General features: G+C 38.1%; 1 protein-coding gene across 1 annotated transcript in view; it reads right to left on the reverse strand.

Annotated features, from left to right (window-relative positions):
• The window catches only part of Not1 (CCR4-NOT transcription complex subunit 1), a 126,867-nt gene extending 101,027 nt beyond the window's left edge, over window positions 1-25,840 (reverse strand). The window contains 10 exon segments of the mRNA XM_069305801.1: window positions 691-804; window positions 1,803-1,940; window positions 2,181-2,382; window positions 2,617-2,894; window positions 4,919-5,092; window positions 7,130-7,386; window positions 7,668-7,842; window positions 10,365-10,529; window positions 12,391-12,519; window positions 25,530-25,840. Of these exon segments, the coding sequence (XP_069161902.1) occupies window positions 691-804; window positions 1,803-1,940; window positions 2,181-2,382; window positions 2,617-2,894; window positions 4,919-5,092; window positions 7,130-7,386; window positions 7,668-7,842; window positions 10,365-10,529; window positions 12,391-12,519; window positions 25,530-25,631 (1,734 nt within the window). The 5' untranslated portion in view covers window positions 25,632-25,840.
• Between the last annotated feature and the right edge of the window lie 490 nt (window positions 25,841-26,330).

Here is a 26,330-nt window from a genome sequence, read left to right on the forward strand (position 1 = left end):
TTCTCAGTATAATACTGTGTAAATATAATATAAACAGTTGGATTATTATTTTTATATAGCAAATCCTCAACTAATGAATGGGATGCGCACCATAAAAGCATTTGAGTCAGAACTTGGACGAAGTTCAAGTTCAGTAACAGCCCATCAGGGTGAAAGAAACTGCCCATTTGTTTCCTTCTCCACTGGGAATCGAACCCGGAACCTCGGGACTACGAATTCCGAGCGCTATCCACTTAGCTGTCAGCCCCCAGGCCACTCAGGACAGGTCAGGCATACATTGAAATTTAAGAAAGACATCTTACCACTGTTGGAGTCATTCTGAAGTCTATGGTAGTATAAAACAAGTCATGTACAAGAAGCCAGCTGTTGCTGAATTATAATGTACATGAATATTACAACAAATTTAAAGATATCCTAAATAAAGCTTAGAAGTAGGATGCACACAGAATGAGTGAGCAGGAAAGTGCAAGACAGAAAGCAACAGGAATGAATGGGGGGGGGGGGGTTTGTGTGCTGAAGATTATATGGATGAAAAGAAATCTAGATAAAAGTATTGAAGGATATATAACCTGATAACATGTAAAATAGATGGATGGCTAGAAACATAAAGGAAGAAAAATAAGCAGAAAAATTAAAATTAACAAAATCATAAGGTATCCCCTACTGGGACAACCTAATTACCTAACTTACCTGAGTGTGCCAAGCATGATGTAGGATGATTGCTGCATTTGGGTGATTTCCAAGAAAAATTGGAATGAGTGAAGCAATAAGGTCTTGTCGCAACATGGTGTATGGAAGCGTCACCTGTCAAATAAAAGGTGATTAGCACTTTGGCTTCGCGATAACGTTATTGCAGTCCTTAAATCAATAGAGGTAGTTCGGTAGAGAATGTTAACGCCGTCCAATTAAAATATTTGTACAAATTCCAGATATTTTCAGATTATTATGGGACTTGTTTTAAAATGCACACTATTCTATTGTCAATAATTTGATACTAATGAACTACATAGCAGGAAAAATGAAGTCAGAAAACTGGAAAGAGTATAAACATTGAAGTGTGACGGAGTGCTCATGGGCAACACCTGGCCGACTTTGACCTTTGCTGGGGAGTGCACCCATGTGCCAAGGAGACCTGGAGATGGCATGCCGGGCCAGAACTGGGACAATGAAAATGTTAAGAATAACACTTCTGAACCCTTGAATACACACACTCAAGTTGATATTAGGTGCATGTTTGATGTTAAAACACATAAATGGTCGTTAGGAAACTAGATAAGGAATGATTTATATCACTAAACAATATTTAGTTATTCTATGAAAATATTGTCAGCCAACAAGTTGATATACATGTTCTCAACTTTAATAAACATTGTGATGAACTAATTTATTCCTCTCTCTCTCTCTCTCTCTCTCTCTCCAGCATATTGCAGGAGTTAGATTATTAACGTAGGGTTTGGCTCATAACTGGATAGCTAAACACTCAAGACATCCTTAACCAGACACACAAGTTACTTAGGAATAAGTTCTAGTGCTATTTTACTAACAATAGCTAAAGGCCTTACTCGGTAATGGATAAATAATGAGGAAAGTTACACAATACTGAAAACAGGAAATTACTATGGGACTAAACTTCTAAATTTTAATAGCAGCCATACTTTTATGCTTAACCTTATGTATTTCAAGTTTCAAGTCAATAAATTGAGATACTGAACAAATATCTTGGATTAAAGGGGAAGAAATAACATAAAACTATGGGCATCCTTACCATGGATACCAAATTATGAATGACTGGGTTTTCTCACCTGAACCAAGCCAAGCACCAAAATGTCTGGGCAATGCTGGATAGGAAATTTGAACAATTCTTTGACAGCTGTAAAATGCCCAGCCTCCCCAAGGTAAAGAAGAATCTCTAGAAGTTGCACTGATTTCCATGTTGCCACCTGTAAATCAATACCAGCAATTAACAAAGATGACCAAAATGTCCAAAAATCAGTAGCAATAACCAATTTTGACACAATAAGCAGCCTATAAATAATTCAAATAGCTTCATAAACAATTGTTCACATAGCATACTTAATGCAATATTCAATTACATAGAGAAATTAATAATCATTAAAAACACTTCAACATACAGCATTTATCACATATCACAACTTTTTAGCATAGTTTTCAAGATTTACCTCTTTGTTATCAAGCTCTGGCAGAGTTTTAAGGCAATCAGTTGACACCAAGTGGCAAGGAAAATCTACGAAGCAAAATATTTCAGAATTCTTGAGAATCTGAGTAATAAGACTTAATTGCTCTTCACTGTTCTTCCACTGGTGATAAAAGCAATCTACTGGAAAACAGTCCAACCTCAATCCTTGGCCTTGGAGAAGACATCTAGAACAAAAATTATGGTTTATTTAGACCAAATCAACAGTTAAAATATAGGTACCCAATCGACATTGTTAAGAGTCCAACAATCAAAAAAAAAATTAAGTAAAATTCAAGTCTAACTACTAATATGATTACCAATTGCAAGTTTAAATATAAATATAAAAAAAAGGAAAACCAGTTTATATACAATATACAAAGATCTATTTCACAAATATAAATGCTTAAAATATTCTTTACCTGAGTGCAGTGATCAGAAGCTTCAAACCTTGTCTGTCCTTCAATAAAAATCCTTTGTGATCCAACTTTACTATCACCTCTTTAACATTGAGATTTGGGACAACTTCAAGTAGACCCTTAATGAAAACCTCTACATTCCATCCATGAGGGCCAGAGAGACTTCCTGATCCACTCAAACCTACTTCATTACCAGGGGCTGACTGAGACTGGTTGTTTGGGGTCTTGTCTTTATTGTCACTCCAGAGAGAACTGGGAGAGTTTAGATTTTGAAGTCCAATCTGTTGAAAATGAAAATTATTCTTCACTTGTACAGATATATAAAATTAAAAAGCTTCTTCACTAAGCTCGGTGGTACATTTAATGGCTAGTACCATATAGTGTTGATGCAACCATCACTATATCAACACATACCATGTCGTATACATATAAATCAAATGTGATGAAGTATTCATCGTCAAATCCTCTGCATTAAATATTGTACAAGTTATAAATTATTCACAAATAAACAAAATAGTTGTTATTCCTAAAGTGATATCTCCTAATTATGGCAAAACATCTTAACAAGTTACCTAATCCCTTTAATAATACAGTGGCACCTCGATTAATGAGTTTAATCCGTTCTGACACAGAGCTCGTTATGTGGAAAACTCGTCTTAAGAAACAAATTTCCCCATTTAAAATAAAGGAAATAAATTTAATCCGTTCCACTCCCAAAAAGATCCATACTTGTATGACATTTTATAATGTAAATATAATACTGCATATGTAATTATTTTTGTTGTACTGTTTTCATGTTTACTTTACCTTATGAAGAGTCGTTGCTGGCTTGAGGGAAACAATGGGGAGGTGGGAAGGAGGAGAGGGGTTATGGTGTGGAAGGAGAATCCACCTCTGAATCAGCCGGGCTCTCTCTTCTTGGTAATTTCACCCCACTGGGACCAGGTTGTGGTTCACTATCACTGGCTCTTCTTTTCCCTACTTTTGCAAAGAACGTATCTATTGACAATTGCTTTTGTCTTTGTTTTAGGATGTTCCTAAAACAAGACAGCAAATTGTCATTAAACATGTTCACAAACCGGGTTGTTACTGCTTTATCAGGGCAGCTTTACCAAGAATGCGGTCACCTTTTCAAACATTTTAACACTTCCCTGATCTCACTGGAAGAGGCAGCATCCTCCCTTACCTCCTCATCCCCTTACTAGTGGTGCAAATTGTTGATGAGGCCCTGCCATACTCCCGTGTGAGATCAGTCACACAGACACCACGCTCATGCTTTGCTATAATTTCCTTTTCAAATCCACAGTAATTGTGTCTTTCATCATCTTGACAACACTATCTTTAGCAAGCAGCTTCTTTGGTGACATCGTGCATTACAAATTGTAGTAAAAAAAAAATAGAAAAAAGCGCAAAAAAATCCAGAGGCATGCTTGTCGTGTGCGATACAACAACACTGGCGTCGGAGGCGTCCGAGAATTTGCGAGAACCCGCAAGACGCTAGGAAGCATCATGTGGTTTTGCTCGTTAATAGAGGTGAAGCGCGTCAATAGACAAATTTGTTGCTAGTGGCTCGCTCGTTACTCGAAATGCTCGTAAATAGAGTCGCTCGTTAATCAAGGTGCCACTGTATTAATACACCCCCCCCCACTAAATAATAACCCAATAATTACCAAATTATATTTTACATTTTACAAATTAGGGTTTTTTTTTTACAAATTATAACATTTTGTACAATATTTTGTATTTAAGTGATAATTTTCTAAGCAGTGTAAAATAGCATACACCTGTATTAGGTGGATCTTGGATGATAACACAGGGTTATTCCATGGCAAATCATCACAGCTCCCAATGCAACCACCTCAGATTTACAGACAATTTGGTAGGATGTTCAGAATACATGAAGTAACACACATTCTAAATTATAGTGATGCATGATATTCATACAGCCAAGTTGACAATTTGATATTAAAAAATAAAATAAAAAATAATTGAGGTAGAACTTTCATGTTGTGTTTTAAAGTTCAGTCATTGCTTTCATTAAAATAGTCTTACATTAAATATTGAATTTTACCATTTCAAGATCACATGACAAGACCTTTGACTTTATTGAGACTGAAACATGCCTAAGCATCAGGATACTGTGTATCAGGTTTGGTGAAGTTTTAAATTTATATTGTAGCAAATGAAAGATTAAATTTGTTCAAAATACATGACAAAACCGTATCATATCCTTGTATTATAATTACTTAACTAATGAAAAACACATTTCCGTAACTAATATAAATAAAAGGAATGGAGGACTTACCGGCTCAGATGGTAAACCCGTGTGAGTTCGGACCATAACACCCAAGACCTTGGCTACAGCTGCTGGGGTTATGGAACTCACCCCAAAGTTGGCCAAATTGTTTCTACATTCTTCCACAGTATTGCAGAAACTGTAGCCTAATTCTAAGACTAGATCAGCTAATGAACCATCCAGCTGCAAGAAAAAAATAATAATAATACAGTATTTTATTTATTATTATAATATATACATTATATACATATATATATATATATTATATATTATATATATATATTATATAATATATATACATATACACACACATAGAATGCTGTATAGGGCAAGCATCTGGTGGGCTCAAAGGCAGGGGAGAATGAGGATCTGAGATTGACACAGCAAGACAACCATCCTGCCAGCACTGTACAGACCAAGCAAAAACTACATAATGTACCATGATTAGAGAGAAATGATGGAAACATGAAAATGTGGTACTCTGCCCATGTCAGCAATACACTAGTAGTCCAGTACTCAAGTAAACAACCAATCTAAGACAGATCCAATCACCCAGGGACACAGCCTGTTTGCTGCCTCATTCATGGGCTGTACACATGTTCAGCTTTTGAAGTCTGAATTCCAGTGTATAATTGCAAAGGATACACACTGGGAATTACTGAAGCGGCCCAGAAAAAAGACGTTTTATTACAGTACTTTATGATTTCTGACCTAGTCCTCATTAGCTCCAGCGTGAATACTCCACTGGAACCTCAGGGAGGACTGTGTATTCGAGCTGAAAAACAGACTAATAAAGGAACAAAGATGGAGGGGTTGACCAATAAGAAGACACAGCTGGAAACCAACGGCTCGGAGAACCTCGCTACCTTGTGGCTACCTTGTGGCTACCTTGTAGCTACCTTGTGGCTACCTTGTGGCTACCTTGTGGCTACCGTGGGGCTACCTTGTGGCTACCTTGTGGCTACCTGGTGGAGGTTCTGGGGGATCAAAGGCCCTGCCTGTGGCCCGATCTCTGACCACATTTCCCGGTTGGTCGTCCGGTCAACAGGCTGTTGGATGTGGCTGCTCGCAGCCTGACATATGAATCATAGCCTGGTTGATCAGGTATTCTTTGGAGGCAGTTGTCGAGTTCTCTTGAACACCATGAGAGGCCGGCCAATTATGCCCCTTATGTGTAGCGGGGGAGAGTTGAAAAGTCTTGAGCTCTTGATGTTGATAAAGTTTTCCCTCAGCATACCAATCGCACAGGATCTATCATACCTATCGGAAGGATCAACTCGGTGACTGAAAAAGGTGCCCAGGGGCCACACAGGAGCAGTAAGGACATCCAACGCATTGTTAAACTAGCATAAACCCCGAGCCCGAATGTTAACCATTGGTGTATATGTAAAGAGAGTACTAGCAGCACATTTGAACGTATCATATGTAGATATGCACCAGGTTGGCCGACATAACTTGAGAAAACCTGGCCTTGAAACAAGACATTTAGTTCTATCAAGTATATAAAAAAAAAAAAGTATGGAAAAAATGTTTTGGAGCTCACGGCAGCACCTACCCATTGGTGTAAGTGCTGCCATTTGGTAGTAGTCAAGGGCTGCAATCAGATAGGCAACTGGTTGTCTGTGACAGCACTACTGCCAAATAGTGCTGTCACAGACAGCATTTATGACTGAAATTCTTGTTTGAACTTCTCTCTACTTCCTCCCATAGTCTCACTGTAACCCAACAGATGACTGAAAAATCCCTACAGAATTTATGTAATGTCCCCCTGTCCTGACTATCATGATCCTGTCCAAAATGATCTTCAGTAATGTTGCTATAGGGAGGATCCAAATAGAATAATTAAAAAAGTGTACTTTTAACTGGATCAATATAACAGAATTTATAATTCATGCCAGCCTGAAAAGTTATAAAAACAAAACAAAAATAGAATTCTGAAACACCTGTATTTTGCACTTTATTGCCATGGTAATGAAATGAGATACAATTTCAATTACATTACGCACAAATAAAAGCAAAACATTCCTAATTAGACTATTTTCATTAAATTTTTTGTTATGCCTTGGTAACCATGTATTTATTTCTCTTTTTCCCTAAGTAAGGCGATCCCATTTATAGTTACAGTAAGTAAATTGCAATCTAGTATCTAACAGCTCAACTTTAAACACATTATATAATAAAACTAAGCAAAACAAAGCAAGCACAAACCTTGGCACTTACAAGGTTTTTTGCCATGTTGGCTGGTTGTTCTTGAGTTATTTTCTCCATAGGAATGTCTGAGTCTGAGTAAAGTAGTGGTGCAAGAACTACAGGGACACGTGACCGGGGAAATTCGCGCTGTAAAGCGCAAATAAAGGCCTGCCTCGATTCCTGAGGTAGTAGGGCAGCAGGGGGATCTCTCCACAGATGAACAATTTGGGTTAGCAATAGATGAAGGGACTCTGTTGGTAGCTCCAATAACTCCCGATCCCCCGATTCTGTAAAAATGTAAAGCCTTTAATAAACCAATCTATTAAGAAATTCTTTGATTTCAATCAATTATGGAATTCCTGGGTTATTATTTTCACAATATGGATATACAGTACAGGAGGACAGAAAGAATGATTGTGGTGGGAGGGTGGTAACATGGTGTGTAATAATAGGTATATTTTGATAGAAGACAAATCAAGACAAATGTAGCAAGGGATACACAAATTAGCTAATACTGTATATAAATGGACAAATAATGCCAAACTATTAATGATCATATTTCACTCACCAGTGTCGACGTAAGCTCGTACAAGATCTGGAAGTTTGGCTTTGAGGAGTGCTGTGGACTGGTTACGAACTTCTGAATTAGTTGCTTGAAGAAGGTATAAACAAAGAGTAATTTCCTGTAAGCGGGAAAGCCTGAGTGCCTTGCACACTCCAGTAACCCACTGTGGCTTGATGAACTGCAGAAGAAACAGTGTAACATGAAAACATTAAGCTATAACAAAATACCAGGTAAAATAAAATTTACTATACATTATACTGAAATATCTATCTATAAAGAGAATGCAAGTCTGTATATCTGTCTAAAGGAGGCCAGAAGCATCACACAACTTTCCAAGATGATACACTGAGGGTATGGAAGTGTAACAGGTCAGGTCACCCCCAGTGCCACCCTTTTAAAAGTATCAGCTCCTCTAGCAACCCTTGTAATTTTTACAAAATATGAAATATGGGATTTGTTTTCCAAAGAGCTTTCAGCAGTTTATCTGTGAACGAAGAAGGGATAAAAGAAGGCGACATAACAAAGATATAATTCAGCTCAGGGTCCCAGATATTGTTGTACTAACAGAGACAAAACGAAGAAAATATTTTTAATACGGTCATATTCCCAAGGGGCTACTCAATTTGGAGATGTGACACGAAAACTAGGAAAGGGGGAGGAGTGGCTGTGCTGGTAAAAGACCACCTGAAGGTAAGAGAGTTAACAACTGAAAATCCTCAAAACGTTGACATAATGGCATTACAGGTCTGTAATCAGGATAATAAACATAATCGTAAATGCTTACAGCCCACCAGCAAGCAACACATGGACAAAGGAGAAACATGGACACTGAAGCCTAACCAGGGTTAGGCTTCAGTAGAAGCCTTGGGACCCTTGAGGGTGTAGTAGTACCCCAGGTTGCAATTCTTCTGACCATGTCGTGGTGCAGTAGTACCCCAGGTTGCAATTCTTCTGACCATGTCGTGGTGCAGTAGTACCCCAGGTTGCAATTCTTCTGACCATGTCGTGGTGTAGTCGACTAGAGTGCACTGGGAATACCCAGGGCATAGGTTTGAACCGTCATCAAGACTTGTGAATTTATTCATTCATATATATCACGCTAATGTGATTTCTCTGAGCCAAGGCATTTATTAAAGCCAAAAACATATTGGTGAACAATCACTGATTAAATTAAATAAAGTTTCCCGCCTCCCGTTCATGAGGGCTTATGGGAGGGACACGTCATAGTAATGGAGCAGAGTATCATCAAGACACCACAACACCTTGGTTGTTGGGCCTAATGCATCCTCGTGTGCCTTTCTAAACTTTAGGAACCATTAACTTAATTCTTTCCGAATTACTAGTGAAGTTCCAGAGACAATACAAATTAAATAATACCCACAATATATTATAGCTCCATGTTATGCACTATAACTATTAACAGTACAGTACTAAAAACTACTAGCTGAGCTGGACGCAATGTGTACCAGCCTAGCAAACAAGAAATACCCTACTCATTTATACTGTACATCAATGACATAAGGTCGGTTAAAGACATCGACCTGAGCACCAGGGCACCTGTTCTAAGTATACTGTAGTTGTGACTGTTTGGTATTATAATAGAAGTCAATTTGTGTATCTGTCACTTAACCGTTTCTCCTGGGTCCCAGTTAATCTGGTTTGTTTCTACCCCAAACAAGCAAGTAATAGTTTCTCAACCTTGATCTAGTGTTGTGATATTAAGTTGGATGGAAACTATTTAAAAAGTTTATTCAAATTGATATTTATTAATACCTGTATAGAGATTTTGTATCATTACGCCAGGCTACAAATAATTCTGTTATGTGGATTGGATAGCGTGCACCAAGTTGATTCAGTGCTTTTTCGCTGTATTAAATTAGTTATTTCTTTACAAACTAAATGTGGAACTTCGACAGATATCCAAGGATAGGGACTTGATACTGCAAACTACTGTTTTCCCAACAACTAACTGCATGAGGGAGTCTAAGCTGGCAACTCAGCTATGTTTATTTTTACATTTCATTGTTTATACAGTGTAGTAGATTTCTAGAGCAATGATTGTAGTTTGTTGTTTTACATGACAGACTAATTCTGCAGTTTTTAATAAATTTTTCATTCTAAACTCAGATTTTCATTTAATTTACATTTTTTTCAAATTGACTCTGGGAATCAAGTTGAGGAGTAAATCCCATAACATGAATGTATATTTTAAAGATATAAATGTTAAATTCAAGAAGAAATATGAAGTATAAATTAAAAAAAATTATATAGACTTAGCTTGTTATCACATAGGTAAAGATTTCACTGACTATTTTATGTGAAAAAGAATAGTTTAGCAAGCACAAAGAAGAGGCACTGCAGTATACATATGGTACTGTACATCCCTCTCACATTAAGAAAAGGAATCCCAATTATTTCCCTTTATGGATGTGTGTGTACAGTACTTCTGATCATTAAATTTGTATACAGTATGTAATAAAGGCCTATACATAGATTGCCTCATTCTATACAACTTCCTGTAAAGAAAACTTTCCACAACATTTATTTTGCTAAAAATTAAGTAAAGACATAATGAGTATGCTACTTTAGTTGTAGCTCCTTTTCAGCAATTAAAATCTTAATTCAAAATACATAAACACTCGGGCTTCGAGAGGTGGCCAGTCATTATTCAATAAAACACATAAGCATCATATAAATTACCTTGCTGGGATTTGGTGGGTTGGCAGTGGCAATGGCAAGGTTAGCAATGAAAGATGTTGGAGGAAGTGTAGTAGCCAAATGTTGCAAGAGAAGGGCACCAGCCCCCCCACTAGTGGATGACCACGTAAGTGTGGCTATGCCAACACTACAGGTAGTCTCTTTGTCCTGAAAATTAATGTAATTGTTATTACCTGGACTTTATTAAAAAAAAAAATTACCAACTGTCTATTGCAACTCTGCCCTCTAGCACAGAAAGCACACACAGTTCATAAGCTAAATATTTGAACCCTTATGCCACACACTGCAAGTAATGTAATATTTGCTTTAGTTGTGAGTTGACCACTCACTGAGGTCTATTTAATAACTCCTATACTTAATGGATGGCTCTGGCAATAGCCTGCCAGCTTTCTAAAAGTTTCTTGGGGTCCCTCCACCCCTCAACATCACCAACCTCAATATAAAGACCACGATTCACATTAAACAATTTACATTACCAAAATAATAATTTAACAAATATTTGTTAACGAGTAATTTCATAAATATTGTAATTGATTTGAAAATATACCGTAATCAAGTTTAGAAGTGGGTTGCTGTATAGTGTGCAACTTCCACCACCTTGGACAAAACACATGCGACGACCGGGCCGTGGGGACGCTAAGCCCCAAAGCACCACAAGGTAACCTTTCTGACCTTATGGACAAGGATTGAGCTAGGCTGGCAGGTAATGTTCTTGGCATTGGTGCCACAGGTAACTTTTGTTATGGCCAAAGTTGGAAAATATGCTTGAAGGTCACCGGAGTTAAAACTCAGTCCAGTCTGGAACGACCAACACACAACACATTCTATGTAAACTCAAAAGCTATGAAAGGTCTCCCTTTGGGATTAAAAGATAACCAACAATCAAGGCCTTCAGCCTAGTGCCCACTAAGTGCCCAGCAACCAAATACATTGTATCACCTACAGATAGCAGCAACTCACCCACAACACAAGACTTGTTTATCATTAAACTGTTTTGTTTGTATAAATAGTTTATTATATTCTTATATATGTAGAGTACATGAAGATGTAGTTTCACATCCTTGAACTTTTATACCAGTTTGTTTGCAGTAGAGTACAGTAGTACCCGAGCTATTTGCTTCACAACCTCTGGTACTGCCTAGTGACAAGTATTTTTTGCTTAGGCCTACACTGGTTGCTGCTACAACCTGTGTCCTAGTCATGCCTTGTTTTCCAACTTGGCTTCTGGCTTTGTTTTTCTTGCCTTTGCTTTCTTTTTAGGACAACAGAGGTTAGAGCTATCCCGTCATGTATGGTCAGAAAGCCTAGTGAACTCATCTGCTCAGAGTCCGCAGTGCCTCATGACTTGGGCTTTCCCCCACAGTTTTCTTGGCATTACTGTACAGCACAACATGTGAGTGGCTTAACTATTTACCTGTAAAAATCTACACTTGTAACCCAACACAAAATGTTCTTTCCGTTCAGTATTGAGATGTGTCCACTTTCATATAAAAATGTGTCTGCATACTAGGTACTATACTGCAAGGGTAAAATCACCACACAATCCAGGAAATTAGAAATAAACATCTTGGAACACACAGTCTTCTGATAACACCACTGCTCTTATGTAAAAAAAAAAATTCTCAGCAGCACATTCAACTACAGGTATAATTATACAATTTAAACTATTATGTATTTCACATGATAAACTATGGTTGTGTGTGCATAAATAATGTGCTATTTAAGTGTGTACAATACATAAAGTCGAGGATAATGGCAAACGATCTCCCTACAATAGGCCCAACTAATACTGCACGGGATAAAGGAAATAGAGTAATTTATACTATACCATCAGGGCACCAGGTTGTTATAACACTAAAAAGCAATCTACAGTATATCCTGAACACCTCCCCCCCCACTGCAACCATTAATTAGTTACAGAATGAAAGTCAATTACCACAATGCAAATTACAATTACAAAACTGTGATCCACTTCAAAATAGGCATAATAAAATAAAACATACAATACCTTATTATTATTATTATTGTTTGGTGAGGGTCGATGACTTTCTACTCCCTGAGGTCCAGACCACTCCAGGTGACCAATCAGCACCCGGTACAAGTGTCGCTCTGCCTCTCCACCAAACTGACACACCACCTGATAATTTACAAATCATTAAAAATATATCAGAATTTTTCAAGTTTAAACAACCTTGACCCCCCACACACAATGTGTGTTTGTAATGGAAGCTGCCAAACTTATTGAGAATACAGTAAGGAAAACAAAATAAAGATAACCCCTTGTTATGACCATTAAATAATATGAATTCTATGTACGTAGCCTTATGTAATGTTACCACATGCCAGTTTCTAGATCTGCACAAAGTAAACCAGGAACCTTCAATTAAACTCCAAATCTATACCTGCCATTCATACCCCACCCCAATATATATCAGAAGAAAGAAATTATTCTTCCTATCAACCAAAAAATCTTCTCTTGTCAGCATACAAGACACATTTTGTGTCAGCTCCATAGATAACTAATTCTCAGAGCCAGCATATCATAGGATATAAACAGGATGTTTACAGTACAGTAATTATAAATTAGACCAGTGTAATGATACAAGCTAATGTAATGTGCACAGGCCAGGGCAACGTGACACTAGAGTAATAGCAAAGGCTGGAAGTATAGGTGGAGGTGCAGCTGTAGGAAAGTCAAAGATGATACTTACCAGGGGAGCCGGTGGCTGAGCGGACAGAACACTGGACGTGTGATCCTGTGGTCCCGGGTTCGATCCCAGGCGCCGGCGAGAAACAATGGGCAGAGTTTCTTTCACCCTGATGCCCCTGTTACCTAGCAGTAAATAGGTACCTGGGAGTTAATCAGCTGTCACGGGCTGCTTCCTGGGGGGTGGAAGCCTGGTCGAGGACCGGGCCACAGGGACACTAAGCCCCGAAATCATCTCAAGATAACCTCAAGAAAATACCTGATAGTGAACAGAGACTACACCTGGTGTATTATTTTTGTTAAATTTCTTAGTTTTGTTGTATCAGCAATTAAGCTGTGGATGAAGATGGCCTTCGTGACTTCTTTCAGTCTATTCCCTGAGTATTTCCTTAAGTTTCATTTCAATACTTGAGTTTTCAGCTTCCACCTATGTCTTGTCACCCCCCCCCAATTTAATTAACAAGGTTACCTTGTGTACCTTGTCTATTCCTCTCAGTATCTTGCAGGTAGTCATCATAAACGATCTGTTTATTTTCTACTCTATGAAGGATGTTGAACAACAGTGGACCTCTGATGTTTATACAGTGCTCTCTGATTGTACCTATGGCACCTCTGCACTACACTGGTTCTATTCTGCATTTCCTTCCAAATCATTCACTCCAGTATGTTCTTTCACTGTGTAGAGTTCGGACCTGGTCCCTCCAGTATTTTCCACGTGTACAGTATATTATTTGACTTGTATAATATACCTCTATAATATACAGTATATTATAGAGGTATATACCCCTCTCTCGTTTCTTTTCTAGGGAGTACATTTGGAGAGCTCCGAGACGATCCCAATAGTTTAGGCGTTTTATCATGCCTATGCGTGATGTATATATATTCTCTATTCTCTCTATTTCAACAATCTCTCCTGCTCTGAAGAGGAAAGTGAGTACTGAGCAGTACTCAAGGTGGGACAGCACAAGTGACTTGAATAGTACAAGCATTGTGATGGGATGCCAGGATTTGAAAGTTCTCATAATCCATCCTCTCATTTTTTTGGCTGCTGGAAATGCATATGCTCCCTAAATGTTAGGTCATCAGACATCATTATTCCCAGATCCTTTACATGCTGCTTTCCTACTATGGGCAGATTTGTGTTTTGTACCCTAGGCACTGTATTTTGTTTAAGGTCCTCATTTTTACCTTACCCGAGTACCTGGAATTTATCACTTAAGTATCGGCTTGAGGTATTGTATGTACTAGCTCTATCTATAAATCCAATAGTATGTTTGTAACTCTGCATCCATGTATGTACTTTTCCCAAATAAAATATCATCATCATCATGTTATTTTCTGTTGCCTAGTTGATTTTTACTTTACTGATGAACTTTTTTAATATCGGTTTGTAGTTTTCAATATCTTCACCAGAAGTCATTTTCATGACTGTCACCTACAAAATATGATACAAAGCTATGACTTGTATTTTTGTCTATATCTGATATGAGAATAAGGGAAAGCAGTGGTACAAGGACCGTGCCCAGTGGTACAGAGCTTTTAACTGTGCTTGGATTATTTTATTTGTTCGACAGAAAATTTAATATCCACCATCTGACTTTACCTGTTATTCCCACTGACTTAATTTTGTGAGCCATGACTCCATGGTCACAATTATCAAATGCCTTTGCAAAGTCTGTGTATACCACATCTGCATTCTGTTTTTCTTCTAATTAAATAATTATCAAATGAAGGCACCAAGCCTGGAAGGATATGCAGCACTTTTCTTCTAATGCCTCTGTGATTTTGTTGTAGGTCAAGTAGCTGTGAGAGGCATGATCTTCCCGCTCTAAATTCATGTTGGCCTGGGTTGTGGAGGCTATTGGTCTCCATGAAACTGGTGACCTGATACCTGGTTGATGGGGTTCTGGGAGTTCTTCTACTCCCCAAGCCCGGCCCGAGGCCAGGCTTGACTTGTGAGAGTTTGGTCCACCAGGCTGTTGCTTGGAGCAGCCCGCAGGCCCATATACCCACCACAGCCCGGTTGGTCCGGAACGTCTTTTAGAAAACAGTCTAGTTTTCTCTTGAAGATGTCCACGGTGCCTCCTGTTCTCTCACTCAAATACTTATTATGTGGGGCATTAATGCAACTGGTCTATAATCCTTAGCAAATGCTTTGCTCCCTCCCTTGTGTAGAGGGGTTATCTATGTCTGCTGATTTAACCCCTACACTGCGCACCTATTTTTGGCAAAAGTTTCACGGTGTAGTTGTTAAGGACATATTTTTGTTGTTTATATAAATGTTCAGCTAATGTTAATGTCAAAATGTTTCCAAACTCAATCATTTTCATTTCAAATCACAAAGAACGATAAAAACATTAAAAAACCCTAAAATATGGCCCAATTAAAAAAAATCACAGCCTTCAGAGTGCCTTAAGGTGCTTTGCGAAGTGCAGTAGTTAAGCGCAGCTGCTATCTCCTCCGTGTCCAAGCTGCTTCTCCCCACTATACCGAGTGCCTGTGATACAGTACTGGCACTTTGCATTTCTTTATAAATATTAATTCCATGAGTCTGGACTCAGCACTGAATCCATGGGCATTTTGTCAATTTCTTTTTCAAAATTTGAAGCGTTCATGTTGATATCAGTTATATTCTCAGGGGTTTAGATATCTCCCATAGATAAGCTGTCTGGATCTTCCACTTTCATGCTGTTTATGGGGTGCTAAACATGTCCTCACACAGTTTTTACAGGATTTCACTAATTTCTGCCATCCTCTGTGTATGAATCTTCACTTGTAAGAATAGGTCCAATACCGATCATGGTTTTTACTTTTGAATTTGCATATGTATAGAAATATTTTGTGTTTTTTTGCTCTCTTGTATGGCTTTGTTCTAATTGCATTTCATCAATCTGATATGAATGCTTCAGTCTCTGCTTGATTTACCTCATCTTCGTTTAAATTACTTCTTTGTAGAGATAGTCTTGCCTGCTTAAGCATTTCCGTAATTTTCCTTCTTTCGTAGTACTGTCTGCATTCTCTAATCTGATCCTCTTCCTGGCTTTCCACAAAGGATCGTTTTAGACAGACTTTATATGCTTCGGAAGTCTGATGTTCTATTCCTAGTGTGGGATTTCTATTACTGTATTTAGAACAGTTTCCCACTGAATGTAAGTTCCTTGTTTATTTTTTCCCAGTCTTTGCTTTTTTATTATTAAAATTGAATTTATTGAATAACCCCTCTCGGTTGATCATTTTTAGGCATATTACGAGTGTTGATATTAGTTAGCACTTCAATGAGTTTGTGATCCGAGTATGTGGTATGAGAGATTGAAATGTCCCTTATTATTTCTTCATTATTTGTGAAGATCAGATCTGGAATATTTTTGTTCCTAATTGACTATTATCTGCTGGTTGAGTGAAAATGTCACAAACTCTTAAGTAGTTCTCTAATTTTTAATGTTCAGGCAGATTTTCTGCTATAATACTATTGTTTGCTATTCTCCATCTTTGACTTGGCAGGTTGAAGTCTCCTAGGTATTGTGAGGTAGATAATATCAGGTACTGGGTTTGCCAGATTATCGAGACTACTCTATTTTGTTTACCTGTTCTGTTAATTCCTCAGCCATTGCATCTGGTGGTTTGTATATTAGAATAAGGAAGTAATTATCAAAAGAAGGCACCAAACCGGGAAGGCTATGTAGCACCATCAAATGTGCGGAATAATCAGAGGGCGCTAAACTGTATATTAGAATAATAACCAAGTTTACTTTCTCCATTTTTACTTTTAGTACTTCTACCACCTCATTTGTAAGGTTAAGGCATTCCAGGCATACAAGATCTTCTCTAATATACAGATCTATTATACCTGTGACCATGTGACCTATTTACCCTATCTGAATAGGGAAGGATAAGGATCTTTATAGATTATATTCTGGTATCCAGATCTCACTGTCCAATTGTTCCCCTGCATGGGTTTCTGTGAAAGCTCAAAATACTGCATTTGACTTGGTGAGGAAGCCATTTATGAACGGTACTTAGTTTTTTTACCCGTTTTTAGTCCTTGTATGTTGACAAAGATGAATGAGGTTACTGTACTCTGTTTGGGGTAATTTGACTGGGAAATTTTTCTGGCAGTTTCATTATGCGTGTGTATATCGGATTTATTCTGACCAGTACTTATTGTTGAAGGGTTGTTGCCTGTCATAGTTGTCACTCTGCTGTGGGATATAATTGTATTTGTGATTCCGGTATGCAAGTGGGTCTTTCAGCCAGTTCCATACACACTGTTCCACCTTTTGAAACCTCTTATCCGGGTATAAAAAATTACAGTATTTGACTTTCCTCCAAATCAATTATCTTGCTTGCCACTCTTTATGTAGCGTTCTGTGCCTTTCACATTTAAGTATGGGCAACTGAGGTCATAAAACTTTGTCCTCAAGTGAGATTTCACACGTCAGGATGGAAAAACCTACATGTTGATCAGAAGAGACATTTTCCTTTCCAAAGTATATTTAGACATTTTCTAGGATGGTGGTGGCTGCATTCTAATCCCTTTCTATTTCCAGAATATCTATGTCTGCAAATGCCCTTTACATAGAATTTGCAGAAGGCAAAATCTATCGATGTCTGTTATAATGTTTGCACCATCAAACTGTCAGTGCTGTCACTTTCTCATCTACTGTCATTCTCATTCGAGCATACCGAATCAGAATCAGTCATTTGAATTCTGGCAAACACACTTTTATGAAACTTTCATCAAGCTTCTGCATTGGACAGCCATTTATCTGTTAACAAAATGCAGTCTCCACCTAGAGCTGTTTTAGGGGTTGAGGCATGCCAAGCAAGACTGGAGGATACCTGACTGATGACATTGGGTCATTTGCTTTTTTAATTTTTATATCATAGATATAGATACTGTAGCTTTGTTCTACTGTTTAACTTCACGAGCAATTAACCTCAATAGTGGGACGATTTATAATCTCCATTTGTTCCCCTCAACTCTTCAAGCGGGCCAGATATCGATACCTGCTTCCGATTTGCCGAGCGTGTCTCGGGATCCTCCAGCCCCCTGGTGCCAGTGACATAAGCCATGATGAGCTACTGAGAGGGCTAACACAGAAAGTACACTTTTGGAGGTCTCCGAGATGCAATCCTATTCTTTCAATATACTGTAATATTGTACCTTCAAAGATTGACTTGAGTGAAGATGAAAACCCTGCAAGTTTTACAAAAATATAACCCCATGCAAATCAAGAGCTGTCTATACACAAGGAGGTATTTATATACAGAAGTACAGTACTGTACCTCATTATGCATATTGGAATAAATTTACAATTTTGGTGACAAGTTCTTTTATCAATAGCAATGCATAAATTTTTTCTCCCTCATTCTAGTCATCTATTATTAGTACCAAGATGTGTACAAAGATAATAAAGCCTTCAAATAGGAATTACAATTTTGATGATTGATTACATGCAGACTACCATATGGAAACCAGAGAAAGACTGGTATTAGAAGTGTGAACATTCCCAACTATTGCCTTAAAGAATTAAGAGTGAGAAAGGTACAAATTCATAAGAGTAAATGGACAGAAGACCTTACGGTACATAATACAGTAGTGTTATGCAACACCGTACACAACTCGCTCATAGCAAAACTACAAATCCAATCTAGATAGATGTAACCATTATGGAAATGGATTGGAGTATGGTTAAGTGTGTGGCCAGGGACCAGGCTTTTCAGGTGATAACTTAATCAGCATGGTTCTTACTTTTAGTGGTCCATAGGCTTACATATCTACCATAGCATGGTTGTTACTGTCAGTGGCCCATAGGCCTACATATCCACCATAGTATGGTTGTTACCCGTTACCTGGCCCATAAGCTTACATATCTATCATAGCCAGGTTTATCAGGCAACGTCCTGCATGAACATATCCAATTACCTCTTTTTACAGGTCATGTGGTGATTGAATGATTTGCATATGGTTAAAAACAAAATAAGAAGGGAATCTGCTAAAAGTCTATTGGCCCAGTGTGAAGCAGCTATTTACAGTGGAACAACCAAAATTGATATAAATTGGTGCTCTACCAGTTCAAAATTTTGGAGAATTCTTTTACCGTAAATGACACAATGTAACAACATTTTTGTTCTTAGGTAATAAGTGTCATTTTCTAATAGTTCATGCCTCCAAACTATAGAAAATGGATACGACCTTTGCCTAAGATAGCTTAGGCAAAGGTCTTGAAGGTACTTAATTTGCAGGCTGCCAACGCCTTACCAAGATCCATGACACTTTCATGAGTCAGCAACCCCCAAGTACCTTCAAGAGATCTTCCCTAAGCACATCTTAGGCAAATATCACAACAAATTTTGTGGGGAATAATGGCTATTTTCTAAACTTTGGAGGCATAAGCAATCAGAAAATAACACTTATTAAAATGGAACAAAAAATATATATATATATATACCAAATTTTTACACTTATAAACTAATTTTTATACATATTCAAACAAATAATTCCAAACTGATGTCTTACATACTGTATAATTAAATAAAGTAATAATACAAATTAAGTTTGTTTACCTTTTCATAGGTTAACACTAACATTGTTATCCACTAGCAACCAGATGCATAGCAATAAGAATTTTCACACCATGCTGCACAATTATACATTCAAGATTTAGATAAATTTACTCACTGAAAGCTTTACAATACTGTCTAAAATCAAAATAATTACAAATTACCCATTTATAAGGAAATTCCACAAGTACAACCATGTACCTGTACTCTATATTAAGACCCACCTCCAATACTATTAGGCAACATTCCAATTAAGCAACATTCTTGGGTTACTCCAAAATAAAAATAACTGCTACTCCATCCCAATTTACCGGGCGGATGCCCTCCTCCACCATTAACGTGAGTCACTGTGCTGCCTAGTCATAATACTGTACTCTTACAAAACCTAACCAAATATTATACAATATTCCAACTTTATTCACAACTAGGTATACCCAGCCATGCATTGCTGTGGCTCAGTAACGCATATGCGTTGTTGAGCCACAGCAACTTTTCTAGGCTCTCGGTCCTCCCCACCATACCCGTCCCCACGTCCTCCCAACCACACCTCACTACCCCCATCCCCTCATCCTCCCAACCTTTCACCACTTCACCGTCCCCTTGTCCTCCCTACCATTTTCCCCCCTCCCCGTCCCTTTGTCCTCCCCACTCCTCCATCCCATCGTCCATCCCACCATCTCCCACTCCCCCTCCTCTCGTCCTCCCCTACCATTCCCCCCTTCCCATCCCCTCACCCTCTCCTCCATCCCCCACTCCCTGGTCCCCTTGTCCTCCCCACCATTCTCTATTCCCGTCCCCTCATCCTCCCCACCATTACCCACTTCCCTATCCCCTCGTTTTCACAACTATCCCCCACTCCCGTCCCCTTGTCCTCCCCACCATATCCCACTCCCTCTTCCGATGCATTCCCAAATGATCTGATGTTCCCATCAGAAAATTGGGAACATCAAATGATATATTTCAGTGATGGGAACATCATAAGTTAAAAAAAAATGAAAAACCAATGAAAAAATACAAAAATAAACTATACAGTACTTACGAAATGAACGGTATGGTAAACAAATCAGCTCAATTCCAATGCAATGTCACACAAAATAATTAAATTAAAATGAAAATACTGTAAATCGAAATCTATGAAAATTCCATTTGTCAATGCAATCGGAAACATTGAAATGGAATTGTAACAATTTAGAATGTATAGCGTGTGTTGCTCTTACGTGCAACAGATGACACTGTTTAAAAAAAAAAAAAAAATGTTTTTACGTGTCACAGGTGTGGCATCAATGTAGTAGGTATAGTAAAACGTGCGCCTATTCGAATGCAACGTTGTGTTAAAATTTCAAAGCAATCAGTAAAGAGGTTTTGAAGATTTCCCTCACATGAAAAACATGAAAAACAGTTTAAAAAAAAAAAAAAAAAATGCTTTTTTTTTTTCCCCGTCACAGATGTGGCATCTGTATAGTATATAAAAGCCCGCTCGGATGTGAATGGAACGTTGTGTGAAAATTTCAAAGCAATCAGTGAAGAACTTTCGGAGAATAACAATTTTGACCAAACGAACATTTCCATTTTTATTTATATAGATAAAGAGAAATTTTGAAGAAATATAATGTTTATTAATGTGAGCATCCATAACTAAAATGAAGCAAATTATATACAACTACAAGAGTGGTAGATTGTCTTTAAAATGCTTAGGCTTGCATAATAATGTCTGCCAGCCTTTGCTAACTTAATGCTGCCAGTTTACATATTAGCCTTATGCTATCCTTAATTACTATAAAACTTGTACAGTATAAATTAAATGCCTAATAACCTTAGTATCATCACATAATTACTATTTGTATATATTATTTTTTTATCCTATACAGACCATTGTTGTAACGCGAGGAGTGGTGGTAAGGAGTAGGAAAAATGATGCAGGAAAGAGAAGTTGGTTATTACTGCCACCAACATTCCTTCACTAAGATGCTCCACTGAATAATTCAGCCCATCCTCTCGTTTTGGTAGTACTTATAGTAACGATGAGGACCATAGTATATATACCGACATACAGTACAACGAAATTAGAAAGTAGAAATCTGAACTATTGAGTTGGACAAACCGGAAGACTTTTTTTTTTACTTGTGTTGCTTTGACAAACTAAACTAACCTAACCTTCCTAGGCTTAATACACAATATCTGGAGCCTAATATAGTACACGTGTGCTATACCAGGAGGGCGATGACAGGGCAGTGGGGTCACTGAGCCCCGCAATCATCTCAAGTTAAAGTACTGTACCGTACTTGGCCTAGGAATATTTAAGTTTGTTTTTTAGCTTCATTATAAAAATACCTTACTAGCCAGTATACTAATTACCTAAAAGCTAAGTACTGTACTGTATGTACAAATTTGTGACTATTGACAATCCTTACAATAGGTACTATCTAAACAGGAGGATGGGTTGGAAGAATTCCATGTTGTCAATTCATCAAAATTATTTTATAATGTACTGTACAAGTAAAGACAATAGTTTAATCAATAACAGCAAATTTGCAACATGTTTAAAAGGCAGTCTTGGAATTTGCATTTCATTTCACTGAAAATAAAAAAAATGCCATTGCAAAGCCAATGCATACAACATTTGCATTATCTTTTTTCTTAAACTTCCATGATTTTGTTACAGTTATCAACTAGATGCTAGAGGCAGGCTCCCCCTGTTCTATATTCATATACCTGGAGCATACCTGGAGAGGATTTCAGGAATTGTTTTACTCCCCAAGCCCGTCCCAGAGCCAGGCTCGATTTGTGATAACTTGGTCCAACAGGCTATTGCTTAGAGCAGCCCGCAGGCCCACATATCCACTACAGCCTGGTTGGTCCAGTACTTTTTGCAAGAACCTGTCCTAGTGCCTCTTGAATACATCCACTTTCATTCTGGCAATATAAGAATGCTTGCTGGTAGGGTGTGATCTTTTACATGCTGTTTTCCTTCTATGATTAGCTATCTTCCTTCTTTATTTATATCTGCCTGTTGTTTTTCAGTGTCTTCTACAGTGGCAATTTTCATGCAGTAGAGTAGACCTGGAGATATGATCCCTAGTCACCCTTTCAAAGACTCAAATGTAGCCACAAAGCATTAAACAGTATACAGCAATGCAGTTACATTATGCATAAGTAGTGTAAATGGTAGAAAAAAACATTTATGTTAACACCAGCAACTTCCTTGTCAAACAAATATTGTGCAAGAGTGGAAAATATTTTTTCACATCAGGCTGATTGTCCACAAAATGGTTATGTGGAGAACAGGGTATAGCATTTCTGCTTGCATGGAGAAACACTGCAATGGAAAAAATCAACAGTACAGATGTTTGGAAGACAACACTATACACTGGTGGCAAGCACAAACTCAACAGTTTAAACCATGTTGTTGCAATGAAGGGATATCAACAATATCAGACCTTAAGTCTGTACAAGCTCTAGGTAATTATGTGATCAGACCGCTATGAATCTAAAATCTGTAGAAATTGTGAGAATATTTATTTTCAGACAATACACCAGGAAAACTGGCACCCATATTGAGTCTCGCCCAGACCCGTTAGTTTGCAAGAAAGACAAAATGATTCCCAGTGATAATTCAACTCCAAAAGATTGAGTCTGGTGGTCTCGTTGTCTGATCCAGTGTTAACACTCAGTGGCCTAATGCAAAACCTGTTACACCTATGATTATTATCTACCTACTCACCGACCTACCCTTGGGTAACAAGAACCTTCCAAACAAGAGATGCTATAACAATGATGATATTTTTTAAGACATTAGTGCTCTCAAAAGGAATATTGTTGCACACTAACAGCCCTATTCAAAGCTGGAAAATGTGCAGATTCTTTACCACAAGAATCCACTCGATAAAACCTCTAAACATGACGAGTTTGGTCCCGTCTTGAGTACTGCTCAGTACTCACTTCCCCCTTCAGAGCAGGAGAGATTGCTGAAATAGAGGGAATACAGAGAACATATACATTACGCATAGACGCAATAAAGCACCTAAATTATTGGGATCGTCTCAAAGCCCTAAAATGTACTCACTAGAAAGAAGACGAGAGAGAGATATAAAATAATATACACCTGGAAGATACTGGAGGGCCAAGTACCAAATCTACACAGTAAAATAACAACGTACTGGAGTGAACGATATGGAAGAAAATGCAGAATAGAACCAGTGAAGAGCAGAGGTGCCATAGGCACAATCAGAGAACACTATAAACATCAGAGGTCCGCGGTTGTTCAACATCCTCCCAGCAAGCATAAGAAATATTGCCGGAACAACCGTGGACATTTTCAAGATGAAACTAGATTTATTCCTTCAAGAAGTGCCGGACCAACCGGGCTGTAGTGGGTATGTGGGCCTGCGGGCCGCTCCAAGCAACAGCCTAGTGGACCAAACTCTCACAAGTCAAGCCTGGCCTCGGGCCGGGCTTGGGTAGTAGAACTCCCAGAACCCCATCAACCAGGTATCAACCAGGAACGGATTAATTTCATTAATTGAAGTTCCACTGTATATCCTTAAACTACTGTACATTGGATTCATACATATTTTTATACACTAGTTATAAGTAGTAAGACCTGAATTGTGCTATACTGAATTTCATTTACAAAGCAACAACTCTGTAATCTTATGTACTCTGGCAAATATGGCATTACCAAAACACTCTTGGCACCTATCTCATAACAGCATCTATGAACTGACAATGTACTAACAGTATCAACATTTCAATTAAATTCATAAAAGTCAGGCTAATACACTAATCTATCAAACATTTCATAGAACACAGTCCAACAAATTAAACATTAAAAGACCTATCTCAAAATTAGTAATTTATGCAAAGGCAAACAAAATGGATTAACTACCAATTCTTACAACTTCTACCCAAGCATGACAAATGATGCTCAACCAGTCCTCACATTAAATGGACCACTACGATTGTAAAGCTTGTAAAGACCTAATTGGCACCATATGAGCGAGAGTATACATTGAAATTAAGGCGTATGCCACCAATGTGCACCCACAGTGATAATTGTCATATGAAAACTGCACTAGTAACTATTTAGAAATTTAAATTTAAAAAAGAAATTTACTAGTAACTAATATGAGCAGGATTTTTTTCAAGGGTCAAAGTAAACTCCATTTCATTCACATAGACCTATTATATCCTTATTTGCATCATACCCGTAAAACCCAGACAATAATTTAAATTGTCATATGACGATAACTGCAGTACCCCATGAAACAACAAATGACGATAACAGATGCCCAAGGGTTAAACCTCAACTACCGTGGATTACAATACTCCACCACAAAACATTGCACTTCTGATGTCTACTCAAGCCATATTAATCATCTTGCAGAAGCATACCAAACAATTCCAAATAGTCAATAATTACCTAACAAAGCCAAAGTGATAAAAAATTACACATCTGTTCAATGCTCCAATTCCCCGTAGCAACATCACTCTACCACGCCATCTATCATGCCCTAAACTATAGCATAAGCTACAGCATGAAACATTACAGTAACCTGAAAGAGAAATGCAGTTACCCCAACAGCAGGAAGCTTCAGCACACACACACACACACGAGCAAAACTGTCACCCACACACACACAAACACCACAACTCAAGCCACTCAAACCCCAATAATAAAGGCAGAAGTAGTAGTAGTAGTAGTAGAGGAGTGTGTGTAACAAGCAGAGTGTTGAGGTGGGGGTAGCAGGCGCGGGCGGCGTCCAGGTGATGACGGCAGATGACCAGGCGACGCGGACCAGCTGATCACACAAGCCCACATATAGCCCCTTATATAGCACTTTCACTGTAACACACACAATAAACAAGAAAACACTTACTTCCTGAATCTCTTGAACACTAGAGTTCAGGTTTTTCTTTGTCAAACTGGCGACCAGATTACCAATATGAGACAAAGCAGCAGTTAGCGAGTCTAGGTTCATAGTGCCATTAAAACGGCATCGAAAGCTTCAAATTTGTTTGAAGCTTTCGCATACACCTTCTACAACCACCTAGTGAGTGTATCGGTAATTTATCGAAGTCCAACATTAGGAAAAGTGGGTCAGATCTCCACCGAAACACTATGTGATTTTTCCCATGTCCTCCATGTTTGCTCCGACCTCACTCGTTCCAAACTTTCCTCGGTCGCCAGGGCGGGCTATAGACGCCACAAATCGAGGTGTGAATCACAAAACAGAATCTAATCGCTTCCCTCTTCCCTGGCAACTCCTGCGTGCATTCTGACTCAACAAAGAGGGATCTGAATAATATTTACTTGCTATTTAAAAGGTTCAGTCTACACGTGATGAAATCTCATCGATATCTATTGAATAACAGACGCAGAGATTATCATTATTATTATTGTTTATATTACAAATAAATCAACGCTAAAAAATTACATGGCCTCTGAATATTTAAGTTCAATCTACCATATTTATTATGAGGAGATTCATTAGCCCGAAAGCGAGTATTATCGGTTCGGAAGAACAACCGGCTCGATTATGTGAAGTCACTTGACAACAGTGGCAGACGTCATTGGCGGGACATTTAAAGGCAAGAGCAGACCTCATGCTTCTCTTAGCTCAATAGTTGTATAATATGAATGAAATATTATAGAACTTTAATAAACAACATAGTAATTT

The sequence above is a fragment of the Procambarus clarkii genome, chromosome 56 (genome assembly GCF_040958095.1).
Source record: "Procambarus clarkii isolate CNS0578487 chromosome 56, FALCON_Pclarkii_2.0, whole genome shotgun sequence".
Classification (NCBI taxonomy): Eukaryota; Metazoa; Arthropoda; class Malacostraca; order Decapoda; family Cambaridae; genus Procambarus; species Procambarus clarkii.